The sequence below is a fragment of the Pyrgilauda ruficollis genome, unplaced genomic scaffold, assembly GCF_017590135.1.
Source record: "Pyrgilauda ruficollis isolate IOZ18807 unplaced genomic scaffold, ASM1759013v1 scaffold16, whole genome shotgun sequence".
NCBI classification, from domain to species: Eukaryota; Metazoa; Chordata; class Aves; order Passeriformes; family Passeridae; genus Pyrgilauda; species Pyrgilauda ruficollis.
The window spans coordinates 2,797,032-2,819,545 of NW_024514764.1; the positions used below are offsets into that span (position 1 = coordinate 2,797,032).

At 48.3% G+C, this 22,514-nt stretch overlaps 2 protein-coding genes across 2 annotated transcripts in view; one reads left to right on the forward strand and one right to left on the reverse strand.

Annotated features, from left to right (window-relative positions):
• Nucleotides 1-7,335, forward strand: part of GNA12 (G protein subunit alpha 12) — a 40,953-nt gene extending 33,618 nt beyond the window's left edge. Inside the window, exon 4 of the mRNA XM_041462246.1 lies at nucleotides 204-7,335. Within this exon, the coding sequence (XP_041318180.1) occupies nucleotides 204-773 (570 nt within the window). The 3' untranslated portion in view covers nucleotides 774-7,335. The remainder of the gene's footprint in view (nucleotides 1-203) is intronic.
• A 4,822-nt stretch (nucleotides 7,336-12,157) lies between these two features.
• Nucleotides 12,158-21,820, reverse strand: AMZ1 (archaelysin family metallopeptidase 1). Its single transcript, XM_041462767.1, has 6 exons — nucleotides 20,379-21,820; nucleotides 19,605-19,772; nucleotides 18,611-18,739; nucleotides 18,113-18,276; nucleotides 16,530-16,706; nucleotides 12,158-13,035 (listed from the first exon to the last, which is right to left on the reverse strand). Exons 1-6 carry the CDS (start codon nucleotides 20,680-20,682, stop codon nucleotides 12,466-12,468), a joined length of 1,512 nt encoding a protein of 503 aa, XP_041318701.1. The 5' UTR covers nucleotides 20,683-21,820; the 3' UTR covers nucleotides 12,158-12,465.
• Nucleotides 21,821-22,514: the final 694 nt, after the last annotated feature.

Here is a 22,514-nt window from a genome sequence, read left to right on the forward strand (position 1 = left end):
TCAAGATCTTGTGTAGCTGTTTACCAAAGTGTTGAGCTAAATGGTCAACAGGCCGGTGTTTTAAAGTTGAGTATTCATTCTTCATCTGATAATATTTAAATTTAAAAGCAGCTCTTGGTGATTTTACCCATTCCTTCAGTATTCAGGCATTAGCCAGAATTTTTGAAGGACTTTTTTTGACACTTCTCTCCTTTCTTTTGCAGAACTATTTCCCCAGCAAACAAGATATTTTGCTGGCCAGAAAAGCCACGAAGGGCATAGTAGAACATGATTTCATCATTAAAAAAATTCCTTTCAAGATGGTGGATGTAGGGGGACAGAGATCTCAGCGTCAAAAATGGTTCCAGTGCTTTGATGGAATAACTTCAATTTTGTTCATGGTCTCCTCCAGTGAATACGACCAGGTCCTCATGGAAGACAGGCGCACAAACAGACTCGTGGAGTCCATGAATATCTTTGAGACAATAGTCAATAACAAGCTTTTCTTTAACGTTTCCATTATCCTATTCCTCAACAAGATGGACCTTCTCGTGGAGAAGGTCAAGAATGTCAGCATTAAGAAGTATTTCTCGGACTTCAAGGGCGACCCTCACCGTCTGGAGGACGTGCAGCGTTACCTGGTGCAGTGCTTCGACAGGAAGAGGCGGAACCGCAGCAAGCCCCTCTTCCACCACTTCACCACGGCCATCGACACGGAGAACATCCGCTTCGTGTTCCACGCCGTCAAGGACACCATCCTGCAGGAGAACCTCAAGGACATCATGCTGCAGTGAAGGAGAGCAGCCCCTGCTCCGTTGAAATTTCGCTGGAGGGTTCCATCGACGTTTTTATCCTTTCTTTATGGCCCTTGCATGCGGCGTGGGACCCGTGCGAATTCCTTGGCTCAGGAATGCTGTACACTAGCCAGTCCAAACAGAGGAGCTCTAGGCCGGAGGAGTCGTGTTGATGTTAGCTACTGAATCATTTGGACTAAAACACTACTGAAACCTGGCCATGGTAGGTTCTGTACCGAGTTTGGAACGCTGAATGACACAACCACCGTCTGCCTTCTTCAGAACAGAAATCTCTGACAAACCATGGATGGAAGACACGTTTCAAATGAACACGCTCATTTTTCAGAGACACTAATTGTACAAACTGCCTTTTTTTTTGTAGTTTGGAGGTGCTGAATCGATCAAACTAATCTAAACATGATGAGATTGGCAGCTGTATTGGAGAATGTTAATGGAAGTTCCATTCTTAACCCTTAGGAGTATAACCAGGTCTTGTGTGTGTGTTCAGCTTTGCCAGGGGTCTAGAATCCACCTCCCAAGGTGGACGCACAGCTGTTGTCTGAAGGTTTTGCATGAGTCTCCTGAGGGAGAAGCCTAAAACTGTGTAAGGAAACTCATGTTGGAGTAAATGGGATGGGGACTTGAGGCCTCGCTGATTTGGAGAAGGGTTTATTTTGCACTATGCTTGGAGGGTGTTACGTCATGGGAAAAGTGATTTCCTTGGTGCAGCAGCCTGTGCTGGAGCACCCAGCCATGAATCTGCACAGTGGTTGCTCAAGGGAGATGTGCTCCATGGCCAGCTAGCACTGTCCTCACACCCACGGTGGGCAGCATTTGTGAAGGTTCAGTATCTCACGTGACAGGGCTTCATCTGAACTCAAAAGTTTGGAAGCTGATTAAACTCTTTAAGCAAAGGTTTTGGTAGCACAGCAGCTGCTTGATTAGTTCCCAACAGCTGACCTTGTAGGAAGCCTGAACACCCTGGAGATCCCAGCTTTCCAGCTGCACTGATGGATTTGGACAGCAAGACCTTACTGTAAAATTAGCCTTTAATCTGTGTCTTAATGGGATCTTCAGCCTGTAGTGATGCACATGGAACTCAGAGCACAGCTGGGTTTGGATTTGCCCCTTTTGGGCAGTGGTTTGGGTGTAAAATGGCAAGAGGCTTGAATAACTGGGGTGTGAACTCCAAATTTCCTTGTGCTCTCAATCTCTGCCAGGTGCCTTTTCTGTGTACAGACATTGAATCTTTTCTACTGCAGTGGGGTGCATGGACAAACCGAAGATATTGTAGTGCTATCCTTTAGGTAACTCAACCATAGTTTACTCTGCAATTTTTGTCATAGTTTTTATCCAAGGATAAAACCTGAAGGGCTGTTTGTACCCATAAAAAGTCAGCAGATTCCCTGGAGTTCTTATCCCCTTTGAGCCTGTAATGGCATGTCAAAACAAGGAAAGTTTTACTTCAGCTGGTAATCCCATGGGAAATGTGGTCAAAGAAAAGTCCTGTTCCGTTGTCCTTTCATGTTAATTTGGATAAAATCTGGAATATTTTCTTCCCCTCTGAAGCTTGCAGATGTTCATATCAGTATTTTTGTGTAGTTTCCTGATGTAGCAGCCTCCTGGCTTTCCTTGTGCAGGCTCCAGAGTGGAAAAGCTGTGGCTGTTTCAGGCACAGAATCGACGTAAGAAGCAACTGAGAAGTTGCAGATGGGAAAACCTAACTTAAATTTCAGCAAACTTAAACAGGAATTAGCTTCCTTGTAACAAGTCTTATTTTGCCAGGACCAACTCCGTCTTTTAAATATTTATTAATTTTTAGCCTTGAAGGAGAAGGATGTTATGTGACTAATATTCAGATGGGGGAAAAAATCTTAAGATTATTGCATTTGAGAAGGAAAATGTTTCACCACAGCGTGATGCAAACAAGTTTATTTTTCACATAAGGCTGGTTTCTCTGAGCCCATTTGTTTGGCTGAAGACTAAGGCTGCTTTCAAAGCTTTCAGATGTTTTCTGAGTTCTTGGTAGTGGTTTTCACTTCACACAAGACACTGGGAAAGAGGAGGCAGTTGTGGGCTCACCTGACTTCTAGGTTGACTTGACTTTAGTTCTTAGTTTGCTGTGGAGCTTTATTCTCTCACTGAATTTTCCAGATGAGTTAATATCATGCTTGTTTTCTCAAATTAGTTAAACATTCCCTTTCAACTGTATTTTTTCTCAAGAATTACCTCAGTTTGGTGTCTGAATCTACTGTAGTTTTACCTGGGAGGCATAGCATGGAATTTCTGTTCTGTTTTTCTCTTGACACTCATCCATGGTTTTGTATCCTTAGTCACCTTATGGATTAACCCTCAACAGAGCTAATGATGCAACTTATATTTTAAGTAACTTAAAATCTGCACCTGGAAAAGAAACAGCGTGAGAGATCTCACACTGAGCTCTCAAGCTGCTTTTTTTTTTTTTTCTTGTATGATATGGCAGTTTTGCACACTAAGTCAGTTTTAGGGAACCAATTTGCCCACCTTGGGCCCATTATTGCCTTTCTTGTTTGAATTGATGAAATGGGCCTGAGTGTGGGGCCGCAGGTGAAAATCCATGTTTTGGCTCTGTGGGCTCAGAGTTCTGTCAGGTTGGGATAGTGATGGATCACACCAGGAACCCCAGGTCAGGAAACTCTCCTTGCAAAAGTCAAGCACTTCCCAAGTTTGCAGAGGAGCTGACCTGTGAGAAAAAAAGGACGTGGGGGTCTTTTTTAATTGTCAGCTTTCTCTGCAAAATACTTGTCTTGCTACAGCTGAGGGGGCTTGGGGTTTTTTTTCAAGGAAAGTTGTAGTATAATAAAGCCACAAAGTCATGTTGTGGTAAATCAGTGAATTATTAAAGCAGAGCTTAGGTAGATGAGGTTGTTCACACTTCTAGGGACAGACCTGGTCGGTTGCTTAGTCCTTTCACCAGAGACAAATAGAAAACTTTATTTTAAGTGACATCCTGGAGAACTTTGCAGGTAAACACAGCTGGAGAGAACATCTTTTTTTGTTAGTTTTATAGGCTTATTGTTCATTTGGCTGGTCAGGAAATGGGTCACAGGCAGGATGATGATCAGATGGAGACCTTGAACAAGTACTTTTTTTTTAAAGAAAAAAGCAGCTTTTTGCTGTCCCTCCTCTGACACCCGGGGTCAGTGACAGATTGTTGCAGGGGGATTGTCTCTCCTGAGGACAAAGAGAGGAAACTCTTGCAGCCTGTGCTTGGGGCAGAGACGTAAATCTGGAGTTCAAGTAGAAAAACTAAATGGGAGTCATTTTTCCAACACTATTTTGTGTTTGTTGTCCTCAAAACAAGTGTTAAGCTAACAGAGTGTGTCAGTAGCACTCGTGCAGATTGCAGTGCTGGCAGGCTCTGAGCAGCCCTTAGATGCATTGCAAGGTGACTTGGTGGAGTTAAAAAGGACAAGTGGTTTTCTGCAAGTGACATATTCAATAGGCACTTGTCACTTTGAAGGAATGAAATAGTTCTTAAGGTTGAAAAATAACTAATGGTTATGGAGTTGAAATTACTGGCCACTCAGTTTTACAGCTCAGAGATGCTTTCAGTTACATGCAGAGAATGGATCTTATTTAATATGGCAGCCTAGATTATTTGACTTATTAACTTGATAATATATTTAATTTTTTTAATTGCTGCTGTGTAAAATGTAGAACTAGGCATGTTACAAGAATGAGGCTCCTGAAGGTGACCATTCCCAGGCCTTCTGAGGCAGGTAAAGCTGAGCTGCAGCCAAGCAGGCAGAGTAGAGAAAGTAATGGCAAATAAACCATAAGGAAATGGAGTAGGAAGAGCTCATTTGTACATGGCACTGGAGACAAAAATATAATTCCCCTAGGACAGCTGAAGTGGCATTTGGTGTGAAAAGTGGTGCATTTGGAGCGTGTCCCATCCTGTCCATGTGTTGCCCCCCATTCCCATGGCCTCATTCCCTCTGGGAATTCACCCATCCTGGTTACTGTGATCTGCAGAGAAATGTAGAAGTAAAGCAGATAAAAGAACAGATGTGGTACCACTGAGGAAACCAGCAGCTTTCTTTAGTGACAGACAGCTGCCTTCCACAGAACAGCATTTTAGAAAACAGGTCCTCTGCTGCCTTTAGATGGCTGTCTTTGTATTAACTATGTTTTAACTTATATTAACTTATATTTTGGAGTCTTTTCTATGTGTATACTTCTTTATTTCTAGGGGTGAAAATCCTTTTGTGCATGGACCTAGGGGATTTCTCTAAAAGGCCCCTCTGATTTTCAGGCAGTGAGTTTTGACACCTGTCTTTAGTTTGGCTTCTGTCATCAAATTTTCAGGAGTACCTGCTGCATTGATGGATGATTTGATGTGTGCCAGCTTGAGAGACAAACACAGTATGCAACAACACCTCCACACAGTGCAGTTTGTCATGTAAACCCAACACTGAGCTCATGATGAGAACTGTAAGTTTAGCAGTACCCTCTTTTCTGTGTTCTCTTTCTAGTATAAAATCACGTGGTGTAGTCAGGGGTTTAATATAGCACTGCCAACTCTTTACCTCATACTCTGTAATTCTGTAACACAAAGTGGTGGGTGGGGTGTTTCAGTAGCAACTATAAAACATCTGTGCCTACTTTTGTAAATGAGCTTTTAACAGTTTTTTAGGGAGCATCCATTATGGATCAGGAAGACTGGCGTGGTCTGGGCCAGCCTTGGCCTGAGTTAGTGCTGACTCCACACAGTTCTAGGTGAGGACTGTCTAGCCTAGTGAGGAATAATTGGTAATGCAAGACCTAGTGCTTTTTAATAATACCTGTTTTGTAATTAGCTGGGGTGATCTCTGCTTTGTGCTGTGACGTGGGCACTTCTTTGTTTTAACACTAATCTTTTTTTGCATAGATGGAAATGAGTAAAGCCAGGAGATTTGGAGCTGAAACTGCCTCTTTGCTCACCTTGGTGGTTGGGCAGTTCAGCTCGATCCTTGACATTTTTATCTTGACAGTGGCATTTGGAAAGCAGTGTTAAAGTTTGTCTGTGTGTTGATATGCTTGTGTTCTTACTGGGTGGGGAGTGTGGAGGTTCTAGATTGTCAGTGCTGGTGGTTCTGTGCCTGGCTTGAGGGGCTGTCCAGCCCAGCTCGTGGCCTGTGACTGAAGGTCGGATCTTCTGTCTGGTGTGAAAATAGTCAGAGGGGGAGAAAGAGCAGCACTAACTTCCAAGGTGGGCATTTTGGTAAAAAAAAAAAAAAAGAAAAAGCCAAAGTATGTTGGAGGGGAGCAGGAGAGGGGAGCTAGTGTCTAAACAGATGCCAAAAGCTGATGGTGCTTGAAGGCTGTGTTGAAGTGAAATGCCATCTGCACTGACCCAAAAGCTTTGAGTGACTCCAGAGAGCCATTGGCTGTGAATTAAGAGCAGCAGGCTGGCAAGGCTGGCCCTGCCATTGTAAATCTCTCTCTTCATCTGTTCATCACTGGGTGCTAAAACTCAATTTTGATAAAATACAGTATGCAGATCTCTGGCCAGACAGTGCATCTTACTCCTTCCTGACAGCTGCTTAAACTTTCTTCAAGATACCAGAGCACGAGAAGGTAAGAGGCTGTTTCCATTCTTTGTGTAACAACTACAACTGATGGCGAGCAACGTTTTTTTAATAAGTAGGACCTGAGAGAGCATCTTTTTGAGGGAAGTGGCAGGTTTTGAGTAGCACAACTTCTCTGCTGTCACTTGCCACCGATCTCTTGTGCAGGTGGTTGGCACAAAGGCTGAGAGGAGGTGGCAGGGAGCAGGGGCTGTGGGGGAGAAAGGATCTGCTGGGAGCTCATGAGACTTGGGAAGGTGTTGGTGGACTTAGGTTTGGAGAGATGTGTTCAGAGTCCTGTTTGCACTGGAGCCATTAACCCTCTGTGGGATAGGGAGAGTTCCTCCAGTTGTGTTGTCTGGAATGTGGAATGGGCTTGAATTGATGACACAGATTAAAAGGTGTTTCTGGAGACTCCACTGAACAACAGTGCTGGTGTTTCTCGCTCTAGTGAGGAGTTGTCTTGTTTGTGGAATCAAAATGTACAAAACAAACTGACAAAACACCAGGTTATCTGTGGCACAACCACATAGCTTAGGAAGCCAAGTGATGTTATCTTTTATTCTGCAATGTACTTGCTCTCTGGTGCCTATGCATTAACACACATACTATGCAATATCAGTCTTTTTTTAAACCAGTTCACTACATTGGGCAAGAAAGGCCTGAGTTTAGCCTTAATTTTCTTAACAATTCACAGGAAAGTACTTTAAAAACAGTGACAAACTAAAAGAAGGTGGCAAATGCATAAAATAAAAGCACAGTCCCAGACTGCTCACATAAGTGTCTTTCTAGCACCAAAACAGCATCCGTGATAGAAGCAGCTACTTGCTGTAATAGTTTCAACTTATGAAAACTGTGTACTAGATAAAATTATATTGTGATGTGTAAAAAGTGTATTTTATAGCTTTGGTGACTTAGTTTACTGTTTTGTATATATGAATTTTATAAATCTATTAAAACTTGACTTGTTATACTGTTCTTTATGGGTTTTATCTTTCAACAGAGCTTGAGGTGACTTTTTTTATTTATTACATTTTTTTCTATGAGAGAGTTGCCTTTTGAACAAACAGCAGCATGGACTGGATGGAAGTGCAGCTGTCATGCCACGAAATCTCAGTCTGTAACCTTTAGGTATCTCCCACTCCTCCAGTCCCGATTGGAATCATTGTTCCTGAGTGTGTCCAGGAGCTCAGGCTGGTGACACATTAACCTGTGTGAAACTTGGAACTCGTTCATCTGGGGCATTCTGGGTCTGGCTGGGGCATTAGCACTGCTGGGAAGTGGGAGGGGAGGCACAGCTGGAATTTGCTGATGGATTTTGGGCTCAGCGAGGGAAGATAATTGGGTCTGTGGAGATGGGAGCACCTGTTGGAGATTCCTCAGTGCTGTGCAGGATCTGATAATAAATAGCCATAGGGCTGTGCCTGGCCTTTCCCAGGGGTCTGGGAGCACAGCAGAACCTTTGGAGGGTCACCAGTGTCCTTGTCACACAGCATTGCCCTCCTGTGCTGCCAGAATCAGGCTCCAGTGCTTGGGAATGCCATTAACCTTACCTCACATTCCCTCACTTCCAAAGATCACATCTGGCAGATTTTTGTGGCAAGTCTTGATTGTTTCTTGTGTAACCTATTAGTGCCAAGTCAATTCTGCTGCCAGTGCACAACTTGAAACACTTCAAGGAGCATTTTTGGTCCTTAGTCTACTAACAACTGGAAATGCAGCACTTCAGCTCATCAGGCCTTTGGGAATGTTTGGCTCTGTCCCTGGAGCTGCCGGGCACTTTCAGGTGAGATGTACTGCCAGTGTTCAGCATCTCTGCTGAACAGCAATTACAAATTCAGTATGCTCCTGTAGACCGTGCCCAGCTGTGATCCCTGAAATCTGAAAAGCTCTCAGCAGCAGCAGCAGCTCCAGGGGATCTCTTTGGTGAGCTCTGTGGAGCAGAGTGGCCCTTTTGGGGCCCAGGTGTTGCTGTGAGATGCCCTTTCCTAGCTCAGCTGTGCAGATGTTGCTCCATAAGAGCAGAGCTGCAGCACTTGGTTCTACAGGTGGCTTTGTCTGCTCAGTGCCAGTGAGTGCTTGTGCCCCAGGGAGAGCCTAAACTCCAAATATTAACTTGGAATTACCTTCCCAGGAGCAGCACAACTCCCTGTTCAGAACCAGAATATCTCTTCTGCAATTTCAGTAATCCAACACTGAAGATAAAAGGAAAACATGTCTGTTTCCCCAGGGGGAGGCTGCTCTGAAATGCAAAGCTTGTATTTTTGCTCAAGTGTACAAGGTGTAAAGTTTGGGGTGGTTATAGTAATATTAAAGTATTTGTTAGAACTCTTTGAGGAGAGAAGCTAAATAAATCCTTGTGGTTTCTAGCTCCAGCCTGGTATCTCATTATCCTTACAGACCTGGGAGGAAGTTTACACAGTTATTAATCCCAGATTTCTTGCCACTCTTCCCAGGACTGACTGGCATCTTGGGGAGCTGTGTGGTGTTAAGGCAGGAAGAGTTAATTAGGACAAGTGTTCAGGGATTTTTACCAAAAGTAGCTTTCCCCTAAAGCCTCAGTTTTGCACAGCAGAAGCAGATTTCAGTGAGAAGTTCCATTTTTAGGGGAGAGGTGGTCACAGCCACTGTTAAATCACAAAGTGCTGGGTCATGTTAATGAAATGTCTGTCAAAGGTGCTGCTTTTTCCTCTCCCACCCTTGCAAGCTGTTCTAGCCAATTGCACCCCTAACTAGTAAAGAGCATGGAATTTTTTGTTGTGTTGTGTTTTTTTTTCCCCTCTGGACAGTGGCTTTGTCTCCCCTCTCCCTTCAGCTACAGCAAGTCCTTGTTTTCGGAGTAGCAGTGGAATGTTCTGCCTGTTTATTCTTGGGGGAAGATATTTGTCTTTATGAGCTCGTAAAGCTATTAAAAGACTGGTTTTTACTATGTTCAGGATTAGACTTTAAAAGTTGCTTCAAAACAAGTGTCCTTGAGCTTGGGGCAGAAAGGGTGTGGCTGAGCTGCCTTGGTGGGGCAGGGTGCTGCAGGTAGCCACAGGATGGTGTGGTTTGGGAGATGCTCTGAGCCAGAGGAGTCCAACATGGATCTGTGCTGGGCTTTAGGGGTTGTTACATGGGAACCAACAGCAGCTGCAGGAGGGAGGTGCTGGTTCTGCTGGGGGATCTCCTCAAGGTGGGTCAGGTGCAGGATTCATGGTCTGCTTGTCGCCACGAGCCAGAGGAGCATAAGCATTGCCTTCCAGGGCTGCCAGCCAGAGCCCTGGGCCATGCCAGGCTGCTCTGGGACCTGCTGTCCCTGCCCACCTGAGTGCCCCGTTCCTTCCCCTGCCTCTCTTCTGCCCAAGGCTCTCCAGGCTGTGGCTGAGGTGCTGCACAGGGAGCACCCAGGTCTCCTGCCCACTGCCTGCCACACACAGGAACTGTTCTGGGCCTTCTGTAACCAGCCCAAATCTTGGCTGCTGCATTGCAAGTGACTTCTGCATGTTGGATTTATATATAGAACACCCTGCTCCTTGCTGATGGTTGATCCACAGCTTGACCTTCTAAAGTGACTCCTAATTATCTCATCTGGATTTCTGTTTCACAGCTTACTCAGCAGCTTATTAGCTGCAAGTTATGTTCCCACACCTTTCCAAGTAGAAGGATCTCCCCAGGACCCTGTTGCTTAACATGCAGGAAATCTCATTTAGGGGCTTACCTTCAGTTTGGCCTACTACTTATTCCTGTGCCAGCTGTTTTCTGCCCACCTGCAACTCTGGTACATGCAGAGAGGAGTAGGAACTGTGCCTTTGTGCTTTAGTTCTGATTATAACCTTCATTTTCAGTGGGTTATAACCTTCACGTGGGCCAGTGCTTTTGTTCCTCTTTGACCCAGGCTGCCTCCAGGCCTTTCACTGGTGTGGGCTGGGGCAAAGTGCTGCTCACAGACCCCGTGCTCAGCACTGGAAACCTTTGCTGCTGTGAAGAGGAGTAATGTCTTAACATGACCAAACCCTGCAGTGGAATATTGCAGGGACCCTCTCCTCCAGCTGCTGCAGAACTTCCAAATGTTTTCAGCCACTTTCTGCCACTCACCACGAAGCTGCCTCTTGCCTGTGGGCACTGCTGAGCTGCCCAGGTAAAAACTCTGAGTTGCCATCTCATTTATGTCTTAGTTGGAGCACTTGTGGACCAGCTGAGCAGGTAAGTGGTGGTGCTGGCAGTGATGGTGTCAAAAATACCCGTTTGCAGTCACAAGAGCTCTCAGCAGAAATTCCTGCTCTCACAGCAGCACTCACATGTGCCAGGTGTCACAAGGAGTCTCCATCTGTGACTTCTGCCAGCCCTTCTGTGCCACCCCGCTCCTCTGCTGTCTCTGGAATTTTGTGATGGGAAGCTGCCTCTGTTCCCTTAGGCAGGATTGTCATCCTGAGCCTCTTTCTGGAAAGTCTCTAAAGTTCAGCCTAATAACTCAGTACAGAATCAAGGAAGAGCAAACAAGGCTGAACAGAGAGTAATCTCTTGCTTAAAATAGTAAATGTGTTCAGGCAACAACTGAGCGAGTTCGGAGGCAGAACTGGGATTTGTAATTCAAGCAGGGTTTGTTTGGAAAGTTTCTGCTGCTGGGAAGAATGTCTTGGATGAGAAGCCGTCACCTTTGTGGCTGCCAGGAGAGGGCGGCAGCAGCGGCTCTGCTGCCCCGCTCCAGGCGCGCAGCCTGGAAAATGTTTCCAGGAATTGCCGTCATCAGCCCCGAAGCCAAACTCCCTTTCTCTCCCGGCATGAATCATGCGGATGTGAAACGCTTGTGTTTCCGGAATCCAGCTGAATTTACTGCAAGACCATCTTTGCCACTCACCTGCGTGTGTAAATCTCCGGCGTTCTTCCAGTGTCTGCCAGGTGTCCTCCCGCTTCCTGCTGCAGAACCGCGCTGATGGAGTGAGGGCCTCAAAGTGCACAGGGCAAGTGCTCCGGAAAGCCAAAGCTGCTCCCTCCTCGGAGGGAACACCCTCTCCTTTCTCCCAGCTGCACTGAATCGGATCCTACCTGCTGGTATTTTTAGACCGGAGAAATTTGGAGCTCAGCCAGGTTGTCGTGAGCTGGGGAAGCGTTATCAGTGCTCAGGGCTGGAGACGGGGTCAGCCCTTCCCTGGCAGGAGCAAAGAAACCCATCGGCCTCTTGAGCTCTGGCTATAAATAGCCGGGAGGAGCAGGGAGGAACAGCATGCCCTGGCCATGGGAAGGGAGGCTCTGCTCTCCGGGTGCCAGCACAGCACCCAGTCCTGCTCACTGGGAAGAGGGGAGGGCCAGGGTGGTAACTTCCCAAGGCAGAAAGAGGAACACACGTGTGGTTCCCCCTTTTACATTGATAATCAGTGATTCTGTGAATGTATCCAAAGGTTTCCTCTCTTATGCCAGTCTACAGAGGATGTGGATAGTTCCAGCTCGTGCTCCAAGCCTGGCTTTGTTTGAACTGAGGCGTCTCAGGAGATCCTCTTGAGAGTCTGCCAAGAGACAATCACCAGGCTAACGCTGCTCTTTGGGGCAGAGCTGCCAGGGATTTTTCTGCTTTACTCTGTGCCCACCTCCTCCATCTCCCCCAGCTCATAATGAGAGTCCATCAGCCTGGATTGTGCTCCTGTGCTCAGCACAGCCTCCAGCTGGTGGGACAGCAAGTGGAGCACTCTGAGTGTTTGTGAGGGGGAGAGGAGAGGGAGAAATCTCATCTATGCCTGGGACTGATGAGCTAAGCAGCGACGAGCTCTCTGTGTGGGGGGGCTGCCCTGGTTTAATTTGCATCTGTTTGTTCAGATGGCCCAAGCTCCTGTGTGAGCATGTTCAGTCTTTAGTGGGGACCTGGCTGACCTTCCTGGCCAACTTCAGACCAAGAAAATAAGAGTACCAACATGGGACTTGAGGTGGGTGTGGACCGGTGGTGTCATTTAAGGAAAAACCCTTAGAGAAGAACTAATCACATCAAAACTGTGTTAGCAATCTCAGTAAACAAAACACCTTTTATTCCTGGGGGGAGTTGCTGTTTCTCTGAGACAGCAACAGCTTGGGGTGAGGAAGGCTTGAAGCCAGTGATGTGAGCAAAGCTGGCCCAAGGCAGCCCCAGCCTAATTGTCCTCCCACCGCCAGCGATGAGGGGACGATTCCCCTTTGGACAGTTTTCTGGAACTCAGCTTCCTCCTCAAGGAGGAAAATTTGTCTCCAAGAACTTTGCGTAGCCCAGTGCTGTCCCTAGCAAAGGGCAGGTCCTTCCTCATAGCAGGCAGCTGGCCTGTAAACATTTCCCACTTAGCCAGGGCGTCCACGGTCTTGTCCACTTGAGCCAGTTCCTCCTCAGAGACGTTCCTCTCCAGGGCAGCAATGCACATCTCCAGCCACAGCTCGTAATCCTTGATGGTGTCCGTGGCCTTGCTGTGCCCAGGGAGCCGGGGCTGGCCCTGCCCCTCCTGCAGGGAGCTCGGCTGCTCGTCCTGCTCCAGCTCGGGCCCCATGGACAGGCCCTGGCTGCAGGTGTCGGGGGTCAGCGGCTCGGACAGGGAGGTCACGGCCTCGGAGTCGTTCTCGCAGCACATCCCGGAGTCGGAGCTGAACGGGAGGATGTCCTCTGAGGCAGACAGCTCTGCTGGCTCCTGCCTTGGCCACGTGGACAGCACGGTCTGTGTCCAAGCATAGAGCTTCTGTGGTGAGAGGAGAAAGGTTTTGTTGTGGAGGATGAGAGATGCCCGTTACACCTTCCCCCGTGTTTGCCAGGTAAACCTATTTATCTTGGGTGGCTCAGCTGCAGCTGCCACAGTCCTCTCTGCCAGACAATGAGATCAGACAATTCCTGCTGACCCTACAAAGCAGGAGCTTTCTCTTGTCCCATTTTCTTGAACTGTGGCAGAGCTGCCTCCAGTCAGATGTGGACTTATATCTGCCCTGTTATTGAAGGTGGTAGGAGAAAGCTGTACCAGATCACTCGCTGCTGTGTGAATGTGATCTCCAGGAGAGGCAAGCCAATGTTCTCCAGGGGAAACTGTGTCATTATAAAACTCCTCAGATAGTGGTGAAGAATTGTGTTTCATCATGTTGTTAATGGCTGTGGTAATGTGTGTTTTATTCCCAAGAACAGCTCTTCCCCTCCTGAGCTGAAATGAACAAGTGAGAAGGCTGGATCTAGGAAAGAATTCATGAAAGGAAAATGTCTGAGACAATTTCCTTTTAAATATTAAATGCCACAATGAGGCATATAACAGGTTGCTCCTGGCACATTTGTTCCTTATACTTTAGGGAATGAACCACAATGCTCCAGTCATCCCTGGGTAAAAGGTGATCTCGTCTGCCTTTCCAGTGTTGAGGGGTTTTTGTGTGTTTTTCAGTTTTTCACATTCCTGTGGCCTATTTCTTCCCCTTTACTTTCTGTAGCTCCCAGTGATCCATTTGCAAAGCCCCCAGTTGCTCAGCAGGGACAGGATTAGCCTGGGCTGTCCCCACGGTGTGCCAGGCACGGAGCTGGATCTGTCCCTGCTCAGCTCAGGGGGAGCTGCAGTGTTTGAGGAGCAGGCAGGAGATTCCCAGCCCTCTGGAGCTCCCTTCTCTCACAGCCCCCCACTGCTCCCTCCTCCTTTCCTCCTCTATTGCTGTCTCTTCAGGCAAGTGACAGAAAGGATAAAGAGCTCAAATTGAGTGGGTGGGAGAAATCAGCCCTGCTTCTCATTTCAGTCTGAGCATGGAGCCTCAGGGAAGAATTCTGTACAGGAATAAAATGGACTCTTTCAGCTTAGCTAATCCACCCTACCCCCTCCCTCTGGGGCAAGAAAAATTGTAAAGGGACAACTTTTCTCCTGCCTGATCCCACCTCCAGTGGCCCTTCCCTCCCTCTGGGTTTATCCAACAAAGGCAGTGCCAGAAACTGCAATGGGAGCTGGGCTAGTGAAAGGGACAGCAAAGCTACTGGAAAGCTGCAAGCAGCCCATGATTTTGTAATGGCTCTAAATTCCCAAGAATAGTGAATCTGAGAAGGAATCCCAATTACTACTTAGCCCAATTCCCAGGAATAAAAAAAGCTGTGGAGATGTGGATTTCCCAGCAGCACATTTGGGTTATTCAAGGCAAAAAAAGGGGATAATTGACTCAGGATCACTCACTGCCTGAATTCCCAGAAGCTCTTCAATCTCTCTCATCCTTTGGGTGGCTTTTTCATTTGAACTTTGGGTGGGTTTGAAGGGCTGCAGCCTCTTATGTTCTCCTGTTTGACCAGGAAGGGATGAGCTCTGTGTGGGTTTTGTTTACCTGCAGGCAAGAGCAGCTGAAGTGGATGTCCACCCCGAGGATGTCACTAAGACCTGCTGTCTGTGTGTGTGTGGCCACTGCAAACTCATCCAGCCACCATGTGGGGACAGCCTGGGATGCTGCACAAGCAACAGGTGGAAATGTGGAAATGCTGATTGTGGTGGGGAAACACCAGGACAATTAACTTGCTTTCAGTTTTCATGACTCATGCTGGAATAAGCAGCTGGAATAAAAAAATAGAGTGTGGTTCTGAGTACAACTCAGATAAATAAGTTGAGGGGCTCTTTCTGCTGCATAAGGACTGGTTTCCTGCCCTGTGTGCTCCTCTGCCCCAAACCGTGTCTCAGTTGCAGATCTGAGCAGTGTTACCTGCTGCTGCTGAGGCACAGCTTGGTTCTGGCATTTCCCGTGGTGATTAGGAGTGTCTGAAGCTGTTTTGTGGCAGGTGGGATCTGTGATTGTTTCCAAGAGGAAATGTGACTTCAGATTTGCACTTAATATGCTTGGCAAGTTAACTTTGCTCTCTGTTATTGTCTCAAAATGCTTTCTGCCCTCTTCTGTCCTGTTCCTTAACTATTTAATTCATCTCTGGCATTTATGTCTCCTCTCAACACTATGGCAAAGCCTCTAACAGGGATTATCACATTCTCTTACACCAGTTTATACTGTATCTAGTTGAGTTTTGCCTTCTCAAGGAAGCAGATGTGACATTTGGCAAGTGCATCATTCCTTAAGGTTTGTGTTCCCTGTCACCAGAGGATGGTGAGCCAATTACAGTATTTGCTGCAGGTGAAAAGGCAAAAATATTTCCAGAAAAGATTAATGCAGGTGGCCGTTCTGTTCAAGAAAGCACTGGCTGGATGCTGACAGGCTGGGTGTTTAAATAAAGCAGAATTTATCTGCTTTATTTAAGCAGAAACTTCTGGTAGTCTGGGCAATTTAGACACTTCTCAGACAGGAGTAGGGACCAAACAGCCACAGAGTCAGAGAAGGATCTGGCAGCAGCACAGATAATTAGGAAAACCACAAAAAAGTGTGTGTTTCCCCACAGTCTTTGCCATGCTTCTGTGTATCTGATTCCGTGCTGAATGAAACCAGAGGCATCTCCTTTCTCATTCTGCTTGTATCTTGTTACAAATACAACCTACAGACTTTAAAGTAGGCAGCCATAGAAAATCCTGCCTCTGAACATGATGTGTGTCAGACAGGAATCACAACCAGGGAGAAGATGGGTGCTGAGTGAGAATGGGGACATTATTTCTATTCCACCAACCATTTGGCTACTGAACCCTGCTTTTTAGACAGCAGAGGTAGAAAACCCTTTTAAGAGCTAAGGGTGTGTTAGCACTGTTCCTGATCCTGTCTAAATGTGGTGTTAGCTGTGATATGGGTGAGAGAGAAGAGACAAAAGATCAATCTGGGACCCTCCACATACTGGGGGTAATAATTTGGGATCCTTTCTCATAAATTTAAACAGAGGAATTGCAGCAAAGTACATACATAATGTTTCCTCCCTGTTCCCAGCAGCTCCAGAGAAGTAAAAATCCAGGGTGGCACAGGAAAGGGCGTAGCTGGGAATCTCTGCATTCACTGCTGCTCCTGTTTGCAATCTGCCTGCCCTTCCCACCTCGTTTTTGGGAGTAGGAAAGTGTGGTTGGACTGTGGGACAAGCCAAAATCCCTGGAACTGTGCAAAGTGCTCTGTTGGTCAGAGCCTGTGTAGAACACCCCCATGTTCAGGTGTGAGCTGCTGCCTCAGCACCTCGCACTGAGAGCTCCTGAGATCTCCTGCCCTCCCCTCGCTGCTGCAGCACCTTCAGTGCTGGGGTTTGGGCTGAGCCACCCTGTCCCTGTCCCTGCCCTGTCCCTGCTCCAGGAGGCTCGGGGGGGTCGGGGCTCACCCTGTAGCGCTCGATGAGTTTGAAGCCCACGACGTGCTGCAGCTTGCGCAGGCAGATGGGGCACGGCTCCAGGGGCCGCAGCAGCGCCTCGTCCAGGCTCAGGGCGCCCTGCATGATGCACTGCAGCCAGCGGCACGTCCCCAGCCCCATCAGGTGGCAGATCTCGTGGCAGGTCACCTTTCAGGGAAGCAAAGATCACAGCAGTGCATGGTCATTTCTGTTTCTGCTGCCCCCTCCTCTTCCTCCTCTGCTGTTGCACCTTTCCCTGCTCCCGGGCAGTCTGACCAAGCTCTTGCCCAGCAATGGCACTTCTCCAGCCCAGGCTTGTCCAAGGTGATAGGAGAACCTGGCTGCCTCTTCCCAGATCCATGTTTGTGTTGTGAAGAATGAGGGGTGGATGTGGGTGAGGCAGATGTGGGGAGCCTTGTAGGCAGAGTGTTTGGAGCTGTGGGGCAGTGCTGCTGCTGCTCTTCCCCAAGGACAGTGTGGTGGTTTTTGTTGTTTGAGAGGTTTTTTAAAGAGGAAAACCAGTCCCACTGTGGCCTGAAAAGAGCAACACAGCCTGTGTGAGAAATGTGCAAGAAGCTGTTGGCAATAACAGATCTGAGTCTTTCCAGAACAGACTCCATTAACATTTGTGCCAAAGCAGAAAACTGAGCTGGAGTCAGCTGGCCAAGCATGACTGCCTTGGGAATTGGCAACTGTGGAAAGGCTGAGGATGGAGGACTCCTCTCCTCCTCCCATTGCCACTTAATATCATTTGAAATTATTACAGGAAGAGGCCTCAAACTAGAAAATCCTGAGCAAAGGGAAGTGGCTTCAAAGGTGCTGGTGTGACTGCTCTGTGTGGGCCAGCTTTGGGAGGAACACTGGAAGCAGAGCTGGAATATGGCAGATGTTGGGATGAGGGAGGACAGCACTCACGAAGAGGATATCTTGGAGGTGAGGGGGGTTGAAGGGCATTGCTTTTATATAGATGACTTGGCTGAAGTATTCTTCTCCTCCATCCATGTAACAGGGATGCCACAGGGACCCCTCCCCTTACAGATGCCAGTGTCTGAGGAGGACAGAGTCACCCTTTGCAGCCATCCATTAGTTACACACTAGATATTCTGATTATCCTCCAAATACTCTATCAGCCCTGCTGTGCCTGACAAGAAAAATACTCAGGATTACCCAAGCACAAGCCTGGGAGCTGGGCAAGGCTGTTTCAGTCCTGCTCCAAGACACAGCCTGGTTTAGTGGAAGGTGTCCCTGACCGTGATAGGGGTTTGGGACAAGCTGATCTTTAAGGTCCCTGCCAACCCAAAGCATTCTGTGATTCTGAGGCAAGTCCTGTAGCCTCCCCATACCTGATGATGTCATTTGCTCCAGTAGTGAGGGGAGTAGGAGTTGTCCATGCAGTGCACTATAATGCAAGCTCTTTATGTCTGAATTCAGTGTGGACTTAGCTGTGACTGCCTGTGCTTCTGGGAGCAGTCTCATGGCTGCTTCCCTGGGATGAGGCCTGTTTTATACTCTGGTCTGAAATATTTAACCCTACCCAGGAAGAAACACGGGGTGCAGGAGGTTGCTGGTCCTACCTTACAGCACTGGACCATCTCCTGGGCACTGAACTGCAAGGTCCGGTCTCTGCCCTCCTTGCTGACTTCACAGAGCTCTTCCTTCTGCGTGGGTAGGTTCAAGCTGCTACAACCAGCCTGGGGGAAATCCCCAGAAAACCTGGCAAAGCTGCAGACTCCCACTTCTGTGAAGAGAAGGGAGTAAAGTCAGGCATCTGTTCTTTTACAACTGTCTCTCACCTTAGGCAGCATGAAAATACAGCTGTGGGAGCAGAGTCCAGCTGGGCACACAGGGTGTGATGAGACCCACTCACCAAAAGATTGGTATCACCTCAGTTACCTCTGTCTGGATCAGGAGCCCTGATCCTCCTAATTTCACACTGAGGGAAAGTTGCTCTTACCAGGGAATAGCATGTTAAGGATAAGATTTGGCTATTCTAGTCTGACAGGGAAGGGCTTTTTGGTGCAGTACTGCCTTATTCACACACTGTTCTAGATCACCATGGAACACCAACCCACCTTGTCCTGGCAGGAATTTGCTGAATGTGAAGCTCCAGGTTTCACATGGGTAAAGGTCCAGCAGGGTAAGTCCAAGGACACACAGAGCATCCATGGGCTTGTTATTCTTCAGGAAATTCAGGATCCCATCTGGTCAAATACAAGAGAGATGTTCATTTAAATTAAGAATCCCTGGAAGACACAGAGCCAGAATTTCTGCTGCTGTTGGAGAGGAGGATGTAATCCAAGCCCACAGGCAGGCAGAGCTGCTGGATTCATCATCTCAGGTGGAGAACCATGGCTGTGTAGCCCATCTCTCAAATCAGAGAAGACTTGACTTTGGAAGTGGTGCTGGGTACAGAGTCAAAACAAAGCAGAGATGCTGATGAATTCAGTACTAACCCATGGAAATGAGCACCTGGGAGGAGAATTTTCCTACAGGCAGTTCAGAACTGAGCTGGAACAGCCCCAGGGCTGCAGTGCTGGGTCTGTGCTGAGCATGTGCTGCCTATGGTACCTGCAAACATCTCATTCCAGGTAGATGTTTGTGCAGTGCAAATTTGGCAGCTGGCAAACCCAGTCCCCTGGGGAGCTGTGTGACACTTGAACCCAAATTTCCTATCATGAAAGGTCTGTGAGTTCCCCCCCTGCACCACCCAGGCCAATAATTTACTTTGGCTCTGGACAGGGGATGGGAGAACTCAGACTGCACCGAATCAACAGAGCCTTCCCACAGAGCTGATCCGATCCAGAGCTAGACCTAAACATAATAGCACTGAAAAATACAAACAGCAGAGGAAAATATGATGAAAGTCACTTTGTTTTTTATTCCTGTTTCCAGCCTCAAAGCTCTGGGCTTTCCATGGGAACAGGATTTCTGCCTTTTCACTCCCTTCCTCATCCCCTCCCAGCTCAGGCAATGAAGGGCTGTGTCAGGCATTTCCGAAGGCAGAACTCGTGCCCGTGTGCCAGGCTGGTGTCCTGGTGGGTTCCCTGCTGCCAGGTCCTCCCTCACCTGCATGGAGCTGCACCCTGTCCGAGTCCCGGCTGTGGCGGAAGCAGCAGTGGATGGAAGAGACTGGGATGGAGGGAAGGCACTTCACACGCAGGCCCAGGAAGAAAGACTCCACACAGCTCTGGAGGGAATCCAGCAGTGAGAGCCCAGCAGGGCCTTCAATTAAATCTGAGGAGAGAAGTTCTCTGTCAGTCCCTTACAGCCAGGGTGAACACCAGGGTCTGACAGGGTTTTGTGGCACTGGCCACAGCAACTGGGTGGGCTGGTTCGTTCTGGAGTTCATTGCTTACTCTGGGATGTGGTGAGCACTTCTGGATGGTTATGGATGTAGAGGAGAAGAGGGAGCTCTTTCTGAGAGGTTGCTCAAGGCATTAGTACGCTCTCATTAGCAGAGCAGATGTGCTGGAAGGTTGTCTCCTGTTTAAGTTGTGCAGAATGATTAACGTGGGAACGGGTGGCTGTTTAATGAACCATCAGAGACAGACCTCCAGAAATGCTGGTTTTTCCAGCATGGTTTCATACTTTGATATACATATATGCATAAATTCATAGCAAGCCTCACCCAGGGGCACACATACCATTTATATGGCAGGTCTACCACCACGGCTTGTGACTCTGGACTGGGGGCATTCAGAGCCTTGCCTGTTACACTTGTCTTTGCTATGGCCATTGCATTTGCAGGTAAGTCCTTAGAGGAGGGTGTTAGCAGCACTCAACACCACCCACCTCCCTCCTGTGTCTCTCCAGGCAGCCCAGTGAAGATCCCCCCATTACCTATAGGCTGCAGGTAAATGTGCTTTCGACAGAAGTTCTGCTTCCTCCTCAGCATGGCGTGGTAGAAGGTCTCGAAGTCCTCGGGGGCATCGGGGTGGCTGAGCAGCCAGTCGAAGGCCGTGCGGATGAGCAGCGTGCAGAACAGCGTGCGCTGGGGGTTGTAGGCCTCGGACAGGAACAGCTTCTCCGCCCTGGAGAAGGCCTTGGCGTAGAGCTCCTGCAGCGCGGGGTCGGTGGAGATGAGCGCGTCCTTCAGAGCGCGGGGCCCGAAGCTGAACTCCTGCGCGTGTTTGCACTGCAGCATCGCGGGGCTCGGCGGCGGCACGGCCTGAGGGGGACACGGCCATCAGTGCCCGGCCTTGGCAGGGACAGGAAACCTCCTCACACTTGGAGGACATGGCCATCAGTGCCCGGCCTTGGCAGGGACAGGAAAGCTCCTCACACTTGGAGGACATGGCCATCAGTGCTCGGCCTTGGCAGGGACAGGAAACCTCCTCACACTTGGAGGACACGGCCATCAGTGCCCGGCCTCACCAGGGATGGGAAAGCTCCTCAGGCTTGGGGGACACGGCCATCAGTGCCCGGCCTCGACAGGGACAGGAAAGTTCCTCATGCTTGGGAGACATGGCCATCAGTGCCCAGCCTCGATAGGGACAGGAAAGCTCCTCACACTTGAGGGACATGGCCATCAGTGCCCGGCCTCGCCAGGGACAGGAAAGCTCCTCACACTTGAGGGACATGGCCATCAGCGCCTGGCCTCACAAGGGACAGGATACCTCCTCACGCTCGGGCCTCACAGCAGTGAGCGCCAATATCCCGGCTGCAGGGGGTGGTGGGATTCTGTAAACACTGCACGCTGCACTCCAGGCCCTACACTTCATGTGGGAGAGGCTATTACAGGTTCTCCATGTCCCCGTGGGTGTCACTGGCTCAGGGACCCTGTGCCAGGAAATGGTGCTGAAGAATGCACAGCCCCAAAATGCTGCCGGGCATCCAGAGTAAACCAGATGGCTTGACTGGTATGGGGGTTTTTGGAGCTCTATCCTGAAGTCCCAATAAGATGGGAAATACCTCTGAGTGTTGTGCAGCTGGTTTGCACTGGACCTTGTAGGGTGTGGAAAGATGGTGCTCCTATTTGCTTGGGACAAACCACACTCTTTGGAACAGGTCCATGTCAGGAACAAAAAGGCTGATATTGGTCTTTATCTGTCAATCAGAAGCCTAAACTTCTGCCTTATCTGACACCAGTGAAAGCAGCTGTTCTCTGGTGACAATTCCCTCTAACACCTTTTATTCCTAGCTATTATCCCAGGGCATCTGCTGGCTCCCAGTGCTGTTGTCAGGCTGCAGGATTTGGGGAGGTTTGCCCAGCCAAGGAGGGACTTGCTGTGCGAGGCTGGTGGTGCACCCCTAGCAGGACACGCTCGGGCCCATTGCCATCATGTCCCTTCATGAACAGCTTCATGTCACACTGTGTTAGCATCAGCAACGCTGGGGATGATGTCAAGTGGTAAATAAAGAACAAATGAAAGCCTGCAGCACAAAGAAACAAATTTGGAGTATCCTGGAAATATCCTCTCCAGGGTCCTTTCTAAGGCCAGCATTCCCCAAGCTCGCAGAATTCTTATTCCTATTCCTATTCCCCTTTGCAGTTTATGCGCTTGGGGAAGTGCCAGTGAGCACCTTGGGGAGAGGGAATCAGAAGAGGAAACAAAACACAACCCCTGTGACATGAAAAATCCATGTCTGGATTTTTCCTTCTTGTAAGGAGACCATGCCAAGCAGAACTGGAGCATTTTGGAGCAGTGCTTTGGGCTTTTTGTCTACCACAGGTAAGTGCTCCACCTCGTCACAGCAGAATGAGAAATTCAGGGGATATATGCACAAAAGTCCAGGGTTTCTAGGAATAAGTGTTACCTTCTTCTAGGCAATTTCATAGTAACTTAAAAGGAGCCAGAAAAGTTTTCTGTGTGGACACTAAATGCATCAGCTGATGACCATCACTGGTCTAGCAGCAGCATTCAATCACAGGAAAAAAAAGAAAAAAGAGATTAAATATTTTAAGGAGGAACTGGTTAAGCCTATAATTTAAGTAGGTCTGCAGCCTAGTTCTGCCAGGTAAGTGGCATTCAGTGG